The sequence below is a fragment of the Peromyscus californicus genome, unplaced genomic scaffold, assembly GCF_007827085.1.
Source record: "Peromyscus californicus insignis strain IS unplaced genomic scaffold, ASM782708v3 Scaffold_13__1_contigs__length_99412109, whole genome shotgun sequence".
Classification (NCBI taxonomy): Eukaryota; Metazoa; Chordata; class Mammalia; order Rodentia; family Cricetidae; genus Peromyscus; species Peromyscus californicus.
Genome location: NW_026294424.1, coordinates 9,666,908 through 9,676,748, shown reverse-complemented (window position 1 = coordinate 9,676,748; position 9,841 = coordinate 9,666,908). Strand labels below are relative to the sequence as shown.

Genomic DNA, 9,841 nt, shown 5'->3' with positions numbered 1-9,841 from the left:
AGCACCCCAAGACCAGCGGACAGAAGCAGCGATCACCCGTCACCCCGAGAGCCGCAGGGCGCTTCCCTGGCGCGGCCAGTGACGTCACCCCTGCGCCCCGCCGCCTTGCTGGGTCTTCCGGCCGGGAGGCGGCGGCGGGCGGGGTGCAGTGACGTCACGAGAGCCGCGCGCCGGAAGCGGGCCGTGCAGCACGGAAGCCGCGGGGGCGGGGCGCGGAGGCGATGGGGGGCGGCGGCGGCCGGCGATGAGCGGCGGGCGCGCGTGAGGAGCCGGCGGGCGAGGCTGGGGGGCCCCGGAGCGCGAGCCGCAGGGCGGAGGGCGGGGGCGCGAGCGCAGCGGGCGGCGGCGAGGCGGCGGCCGAGAAGATGGCGGACGGCGACAGCGGCAGCGAGCGCGGCGGCGGCGGCGGCGGCGGCGGGCCCGGCGGCTTCCAGCCCGCGCCGCGCGGCGGCGGCGGCGGGCCCGGCGGCGAGCAGGAGACGCAGGAGCTGGCCTCGAAGCGACTGGACATCCAGAACAAGCGCTTCTACCTGGACGTGAAGCAGAACGCCAAGGGCCGCTTCCTCAAGATCGCCGAGGTGGGCGCGGGCGGTTCCAAGAGCCGCCTCACGCTGTCGATGGCGGTGGCCGCCGAGTTCCGCGACTCGCTGGGCGACTTCATCGAGCACTACGCGCAGCTGGGTCCCAGCAGCCCGGAGCAGCTGGCGGCGGGAGCCGAGGAGGGCGGCGGGCCGCGCCGCGCGCTCAAGAGCGAGTTCCTGGTGCGCGAGAACCGCAAGTACTACCTGGACCTCAAGGAGAACCAGCGCGGCCGCTTCCTGCGCATCCGTCAGACGGTGAACCGCGGCGGCGGCGGCGGCGGCTTCGGCGGCGGACCCGGGCCCGGCGGCCTGCAGAGCGGCCAGACCATCGCGCTGCCCGCGCAGGGTCTCATCGAGTTCCGCGACGCGCTGGCCAAGCTCATCGACGACTACGGGGGCGAGGATGACGAGCTGGCCGGCGGCCCGGGAGGCGGCGCCGGCGGCCCAGGGGGCGGCCTGTACGGAGAGCTCCCGGAGGGCACCTCCATCACGGTGGACTCCAAACGCTTCTTCTTCGACGTTGGCTGCAACAAGTACGGGGTGTTCCTGCGAGTGAGCGAGGTGAAGCCGTCCTACCGCAATGCCATCACCGTGCCCTTCAAGGCCTGGGGCAAGTTTGGAGGCGCCTTCTGTCGGTATGCAGATGAGATGAAAGAAATCCAGGAGCGACAGAGGGATAAGCTTTACGAGCGACGCGGTGGGGGCAGCGGCGGCGGCGACGAGTCCGAGGGTGAGGAAGTGGATGAGGATTGAAACGGGCAGCTTCCCGTGCTGGCCTCCCCCACCCCACCACCATCCCCTTGGCTAGAGAGTTCCCTTTCCTACTCGTCCCCAGTGAGCTAGTGGAGAGGGATCAGGGGAGGCCGCAGACGGAGACAACAAAATTTAAAATAATATAGTTAAGAGAAATAACCATAAGAAAACAGTCACAGACAATTAGAGAAAAGCAGTAAAGTTCCAAGGAACTGCCAGCAACCTGCAAAGAGGACAGCAGCATCTCCTCACCTGCGCAAGAGTCTCAGCTTCTGTTTAAAACCGAGGTTCGTAAATTCATCAGGATAACACTGGAGGGGAATAGGTCTTAGAACGTCTGAGTTACCCAGACTCGTCCATTGATAACAGTTGAATTTGTGTTGTACCTGGGTCATCTGGTCTTAGGATCCTTCCGGGCCTCCCTCCACCGCCATCGAAATCAGCATTTTGGATCTAGGTCCTAATGGAATCTTTGAGAAGAAAGAGGCCTTTGCAGTTACCCACTTCCGAGGGTACAGGTTTATGAAAAGGAATGCAATTTTACACAATCATGGACAGGGCGAGATAAGAATTCAAGAAGCCATCGGAGAATTAAAAAATCATTGGATCCTTTTTTTTTTTTTTTTTTTTTTTTTTGGTTTTTCGAGACAGGGTTTCTCTGTGTAGCTTTGCGCCTCTCCTGGGACTCACTTGGTAGCCCAGACTGGCCTCGAACTCACAGAGATCCGCCTGGCTCTGCCTCCCGAGTGCTGGGATTAAAGGCGTGCGCCACCACCGCCCGGCCGGATCCATTTTTTTTAAAAAATGGTTTTGCATGGAACCTGGACCAAGGACCCTGTCTTTTCTTTGCAGAATTGTTTTCCGGGATGCAGATGAATTCAGATATCAAAGCTTGAACTAGAATCCATTACTAAAATAGTTTAAAAGTTGGCAAATTTTTTTTCAAAAAAACGAAAGCAATTTTACATTGGGGATTGCTGAGGTAGGCACAAGAAGTCAGGCATAAAGCACAAGACAGATTGTTTGAGTAGGTCGGTTGCTGCTCACTAAAGTTCTTCCCTTGATCTCTTAAGTATGGAGGTCATTACCAAGAAATGGCTTACCATGAGTGAGAGCTGCATCCCTATGGCTCCACCCTATGAGCTAGTGAATTATGGCTAATTCGGCTGTTACAGCCACTGGCTGGCTGCATTTGAAACTTTAAAACTTGACTATCTGCAAAAAGGAGCAGTGTGGCTACAAGCCTGAGCTTTAATGGAATATACATCCTCACAGAGAAGTTGGAAACAACCGGAACTGAAGTCTTAACTCACCTTCGGTGTCATCTGTGGATTTAGTGAAATACTGACCATCCTCAGGTCCAGAATTCCAGCATCATTTATTCTTTTAAAATAAATTTTTAAGAACTTGATCCATTGTATTCAGTACCTCACAATCAAAGTTGGCAAATGATGGATGAATGATTCAAGCATTGCACCCGGTGGAAGCTGAAATCCATCTGTGAATGGAACTGAAGTGAACGTGAATGCTGACTCTATCCTGGAAGCATTTTTATACCATCTTGAAATTTCAACAAACTGGCATTTGCCAGTTTATCCAGCTGTCTTTCAAGAATAAAAGTTGGGGTTTTCAAGGATCGCCTCTTCTATATTTTAAATGGATTTTCAGTATAAATGATTTTTCTAATCGAGTTAATCCCACCCCATCAAAAGGTATTCCTAGAAATGTCATAGACCTAGGCAACTTTGAATTGAATGGGAGCTAATGTTCTTTCCAAAGTTTTTCAGGTATTTGTGTGACACCTTCTCAAGAACCAGGAGGCAAGTAACCCCACCTCCACAATCTTAGTATTTCTTTTTAACTGCATGCCTGCCCTTTATTTGAGCTGCCTTTTTAATTTATTGCATATCCTTTTTATTATCTTATTTTGGTATTCAATCTATACAATCTTTTTGTATTTATTGGGAAATAAGTAATATACAAAAAGGTCATTTTCGTGTCTGTGGCTGAGAGGGAAGGAAATATTTGTGTATATAAAATTAGGCTTTGAAAAAAAATTAGACTGATTCAGAATATTGTTGATCTTAGACTTAAAAATGGAGGAGCCACAAACATTGGTGCCCTTACAGACTATTTCTCTACTCTCATCATCCACAGTAGAATTTTTAAACAGATTTTTTTAAAGCTTTTCTTTCAAATTTTTCTCCGTTGCAAAGAATGTTTCCTAAATTGTATGGGAGCAATAGTATTTTTGATGTTCTAATGACATCCGTATACTTGTACTGTATTTTGTACTACAAGGCAGCTGTTTTCAATGTCCTGCTGTATTTACCTATGTGTTTTGAGTGTTTGTTTCTTTGCTGCGGAGAACAAATTCCTACTTTTAGTAAAGGAGCTGAGAAGCTAGCATTTAGGTTTGCAGAAACTGTTTATAGTTTCAAACTCTGAGGCAGCAATGAAAATTAAGGTTGCAGCTATTCGTTGATTGCTGTAACGTTTTCATTTTCCAATCATGTACAATTCCTGTATAGACCAACTTGTTTTCTTGCTTCAGTGGTGGTTCTGTTGCTCAGCTGCAGTGAGCCAGTTCAATTTTGCAAAGGTGCAGTACCTCTCCTTTTCAAGGGGTTGGTTTTTGTTTTTTGTTTGTTTTTCTTTTTTCTTTTTATTTGGCTGAATTGCAGTAACTAGCCTTGCCTTTCTATTCTGTAGAAATGACAGGGTCTTCACAATCCTTCACCAGTGGCTACTAAGCTATAATTAGCTGAATAGAAAGAATGTGGAAGTGGTCTGAGGCATATAGAGTATATGCCAAGAACACTACCATATATGGCATCAGCTTTGGTTACCAGAGAAATTTTCTTAGTCATTAGACCATATAACAGTAATATATCATATGTAAATCTTTAGATATCAATTTGAAAATCCTCCAAAAAAAGGAGCAAAGAATGCATAAGCTATGTGTTGGCAAAAGTAATTTATATTAAAATTTTGACCTGCCTTTGTAAGAGATTAAGTGGTAAATGTCATAGTGGTGGGTTTTTAAGTCTTAACCAATCTCTAAGGTTTATTTCTCCTGCAGGGGGTAGTTCATGGCCTCTCTTCCCACTGTAGGAAGATAGCAGAAGGATGGGGATTAACTGTAGCATTTCACTGATCCTCATTCCAGGGACTAGGGACAATAGAAATCTGACAGTGTGAGAGTCAGCTCATATAATCCTAGTTTTTTGAAGGCGCTGGTTTTTGTTAACCCTGTCAGAAAATGGCCTTGTGCAAATTCTGAGAAGTACCAACTTTTCTGTTTTGTTTTCGAAGTGCCACTATGAGTGCTTTAGAGTTGTATATGTTTCCTTTAAATTTGGCAGATTCCCAGCTAATGAAAATAGTCACCTGCCCAAGAAGTTGGGGCAAGAACTCCATTTCAAATATTGTTGATATGTTTGTTTCTCAGGCTACTGTATACAAAAATGTGTCTTTAAGAAAATCAAAGAGAAGAAAAAATTCTATGCAGAGACCCTACTACTTCTTAATGGTTTCTATTGTCCCTACACATCATTTCAGCAAGTCTAACAGCAGTTCTTGTCAGCAAATTCTTCAGTGCATATGCTGCACAAAAGAAAACATAAATCTGCACAGCACCAAAAATCAAACAAAAAACCAAAAACCCAGACACCCTATGTATCTGTTGGAGGCATGTAGGTGGTACAAATGACTGTAGCTGTGAAGCACACATGGCTACTGTCATGTCACTTTCCATAACTATTTACTGCAAAATGATTGAGAGGCTTTTGGTTCAGGCAGCCATTAGCCTCCTGCTTCCTTTGTTACCTCTGGATCACTTTGCAGTAAACTGCAGGTCTTTTAAAAGATTCAAGCTTCGGTTTTCTCAAAACAAAACAATTATCCTGTCTTACCTGAAAATGCAGGGTTGTGGGCAAAAGAGGCTGGTTATAATAATGCCCTCATATTGAGTGGTCTGTAAATGGCTGCACACTTCAGGCGTTAGAGTTGCTGAGGATGCTTTGTTAATGTGATCTTGACTGGCTTTACAAGGGTATAGAACAGTCTACACAGGCAACTATTTGCATCCACCTTGCTCTTGAGGTGGATGGAAGTAAGGAAAGGCTGGAGTGTGTAAGTCATGCACATAAGTATTCTTCACTGTAAATTTTGTTTTCATTTTTAACCCAATTATGGTACTTTGTCCAATGCACAACTGATCTCTCAGTAGATATTCATATGAAAATAGTGTGGCCTTGACCAGTGAGAAGGGGAAGAAGTGACTTATGCTTGTGTTAAAATGACCTGTTTGCTGAGAGTGGTCGTTCTGCAGCACTCTTAATATCATGTTTTTGATTGGGGAGAGTAATGTTTTTTGACCCTGAATTTAATTGAGTTTTCTTCTATTTTTAGGAAGTATCAGAATTGCTCTGATGAGTAACAAAGTTAACTGCTTTGATGTCCAATCTCAGGTTTTAAAATATAGTGGTATAAAAGCCCACTGTTACTAATTCTTAAGATAATTTTAATTTAGTATACCCTAAAAGTCACATGCATAAGGCCTGTTCAGAGAGCAGAGCCTCCACTTTTTGCTCCTTTTCCACTTTGTACTTACTTCACTTGAAAAGATGTCAAGTGACTTTGCATTGTATATTTCCATTTTAATCCTGACGTAGTTCTCAAAGATGAAGCACTTTTGAACATGAAATACATGGATCATGTGTGATGTGGATCATGGTTTCTCAGGCCCCTAGATAATCCACTTCTGAGTATTGTTCTATGTAAGGAGAGTAGAGATCTTTACTAATGGTAGAAAGTTTGTATTCTTGATTAGAATGCACTTGCTAGTTTCCAATGGATGGGAGAGTAAACAATGCTGCATTCACAATTGAATAAGTTGCTCTCCCTTGAGCCTTAAGGTAGCTTTTTCTTTCCTGTCAACAACAGCACTGAAGTCATAGTGAGTGAATGAGATTGTCTGTTTTCAGGGTTGCTTTAGAGTACTGTAAATCAATTAGCTGTCTTCCTAAAGAGTCATAACTCCCTTCAATAGACAGGATGGTGGGTGTGGGGAGGGGGGCTAGGGAAGGGAGAGAGGTAGTTTATAGAAAAGAAAAAAGAAAAAAAGAGCCACGTTTACCTTAAAATACAGAGAAAAAAGAAAAAAAGTTCATGTCCTGTCCTGTTGGAAATTTCAGATGTAAGGTGGAAATGGCAAAATATAATTCATTTCCCCTGCTTTTAATGTAGAAAACCTAAGTTATTTTCAAATATTAGCCCGCAGAAGTTTCAAGAGCTAACTAGACTCATGAACGATGAATTCTAGAGCAGAACTTTCAAGAGGTAGCTACACTCATAAATGATGAATTCTCTAGGTATCTCTGACTTTGCTATTTAAACTTACCCTTTTCAGTCCTCACAATTTGAACCTGGTTTGATTACTGAAAGATTAAATAAACTTATATGTGAACAAATGGGATCCAGTTGTCAAGACTGAAAATTAAATTTGGAAAATGCAAAAAGAATAAAATTGCACCATAAAGATTTATTACCCTAGTGAGTCCCAACTTAAGGCCTTTATGAATGTATTTTATATTTCCTAATGAAATAGGAAATATTCACCAGTGTAATCATGTAACCACCTGTATTCACTTTTACTTTCATTTGAAAATCAAATGCCTCCTGAATTGGACATTCCAATTGGGATAGGTAGAGAGCCATGTTAAAACAATAAATGCCATGTTTGTAGTTTCAGTAGGACTTCTAAGAGTGAGAACAGAGCTTTGTTAGAAGTTAATAAAGCCTTTCCACAATTCTAACACTTTGGAGAAAGATTTTAACCATAAACATGAGGTTCTGTGATCAAATTTGATGTCCGCTACATTACAACCCACTGGGATCAGCTTTGTGCTCTTTTGAACTCTGTCCAGAGTTCTGCAGAGAAAGCAGTAGTGGGTCTGTTCAATGTCCACTAGTGAAGTGCAGAAGGCACTGGTGTGTCCATTCTTCCCCTTCAGGAACTCTTCAGTGGCTAACTTTTTCAACAAAATGCTTACTTCTTAAAGGCAAAATATTTTGTGCCCTGTGTTGCAAGATCAGATGGTTAGTAAATCTTAGTGTTTGGAAATAGAGTGACAAGGAGTTTGTTTCTTCCCTTTTAAATGTCTGTCTTAGAGAAATACAGATGCCGGAAAGTCCAAGAAAATGAGCAGGATTATATCCCTGAGCACAGTGTGTTGGAGGAGGTTTTATAATAAACCCTTTTCTCCAAGCCCACATCACTATCTGTTGAACCAAAGCTCTCAGGAGTCTGAAAAGTCAAGAGGTTGGGCAAAAAGTCTAGAGACTTGGCTGTAGGTCATCATGACTTACATGTTACAAAGAGTCTGTGGTTTTGCGTGTTTTGGTGGCAGGCAAGTATATTTTAGTTACTTTTCCGTGACCTTGGTGTCTGAAATTAAGATTGTCGGTGTATTTGGACTTTTTTTCCTGAGGTTAGAACAGTTGTATTAGGCATTTACGCTTGTGAATCTTCATGCAGGCGTCTTTCCAGTCCTGTGAATTCAGATGACACACTTTGTGTTCTGTAGGAATCTCACTGCCTGTCCTGTCTGCCGATGGCTCTGTTAAGCTAGGCTCTTCACTCCAAAGCTGGGACTAATGTCCCAGTCGGGAATCTCCAGAAGTCATTTGAATGAGTTAAAGCCAAATCTCGAGCAGGAGACAGCTTCTTGCTCTAGATGTACAATTAGCTTAGGTTGGAAATTACTCTAAAGAGGGTTTGGAATGTCTTTAGTCTATGTAAATACCAACATGCTTCTTCTGCATCGTGAACCAGTATGTATGCCTGTGTATGGGTTTGTAGAGCTGGTTTCTGCTTCAAGTGAAGCTGCACCTTTGTTTGTAAGGTCCCCTCCACCCAGAACCCTATAAACATTTGTAAATAGAACACTAAAATTTGTAGTGGTAGGATCAATTTGGGAAATATCTGCTGAGAGACCAAAAAGTTCATTTTTTTAAGTACCTTGGTTAAAGAGTAAAGATTATTCCTCTTATTTTTTAAAAGAAGAATGCACTTTAACAAACACAGCTGCATGGGCAATTCAACAATCCATGAAGTGCAGTACCCATCCAGAAACCACACTTCCTGAAAACCGTTCAAAGCAGAGTCCACACGGGCTGGTGGTCTCACCGCCTGTAGGTTGAAGCTTAGATTCTGATGAATTGTGAGACAAGCAGGGCTGCTTCAAAGAGCAATGTGAATACAGCCAGAAGCTTCAGACAGGTCTGTAAAATGGCGGGTCCCGTATTTACCACTAACTAGCAAAACTGACAGAAAAACTCATAGAAATAAAAAGTTTAAGAATCCTTCCTGCTGGTGTGCACTCCTTCCAATAGCAGACTTTTGCAAATGGAGTTTTACAGTCTATATTTAAAAAATTGTATGTTTGTAACAAATAAAGTATGCGGAAAAGTGAATGACAGTCTTGTGTCGTCGTCTCTTATTTAAGGGATTGCATGGTGATTGGGGACGGATCTGTTACCCATTGTGGTTCACAGATGGGTGTGGGTTCCAGGGAATCCCACCTGAAGTGGCTTGAGATCATCTGGGTTTCTGTGATCCTTTCTAGTAAGGCGTCTGTGGAGTAAGAGTAGATAGTTTTTTATGCTTTGGTCCATAACTACTTCCTCTTTTTGGTTGTGTTTAGAAGGGCTCACAAAACCTTGCTGCCCAGATGTTCCCTTGTTTATCAACAGTTGAAGGACTGACCAAGCAACAAATTAAGCCAATCTTCTCTTGCCCAAACGATAAAGGAAAAACAAAATGATTGTGTCCAGTAGTCCTGGCCAGAGATTCTCAAACTGTCTCTGGAACTGCTTTACACTTCATATCCAAGGGAGTCTTTCTGGGCTATATCCATGGATACCTATCAGACTAGATAGGGAATGTTTTTCAAGACAAATAGGCACACATTTGATCCACTGTCAGAATAGCGACACCATTCCATTTAGCTTCCGGAGCACACCATAGTCTTGGGAGAGTGAGAACGGCAAACAAGCAGACTCGAGAAGGTCTCAGAATTCTGATCACCTTGGAAAACCATCACACATGGCATCAGTCTGTGTAAGTGACATCTCTGGAAATGAATGATGGAATTGGTGAAATGGGAGCTTAGCTGGGTGTGGTGGCACAGGCTTTTAATCTGAACAACTGGATCTCAGTTCAAGGCCAGCCTGGTCTACATAGCAAATTCCAGGCCAGTAAGAACTACATAAAGAAGCACAAAACTTTAATCCCAGCACTCAGGAGGCAGAGACGGCAGATCTTTTGCCAGTTCGAAGCCAGCCTGGTCCACAGAGGGAGCTCAGGATAGCCAGACTACACAGAGAAACCCTATCTAGAAAAACAAATCATTTAATTCTTTTTATGAAGTAATCTTACACACAGAGAGACAACACTTGGATGCATACACATAATTTTCCTGTGATTATGCCTTTGTACAGTC

General features: G+C 44.0%; 1 protein-coding gene across 1 annotated transcript; it reads left to right on the top strand.

Moving 5' to 3' along the window:
- The first annotated feature begins 364 nt into the window (after positions 1-364).
- On the top strand, positions 365-8,818 carry Purb (purine rich element binding protein B). Its single transcript, XM_052734475.1, has one exon. The coding sequence runs from the start codon at positions 366-368 to the stop codon at positions 1,332-1,334; it is 969 nt and encodes a 322-aa protein (XP_052590435.1). The 5' UTR covers position 365; the 3' UTR covers positions 1,335-8,818.
- The last annotated feature ends 1,023 nt before the right edge of the window (positions 8,819-9,841 follow it).

Excerpts from the sequence above, each read along its gene's own strand:
- Purb (XM_052734475.1), top strand. The coding sequence starts at position 366 with ATGGCGGACGGCGACAGCGGCAGCGAGCGCGGCGGCGGCGGCGGCGGC.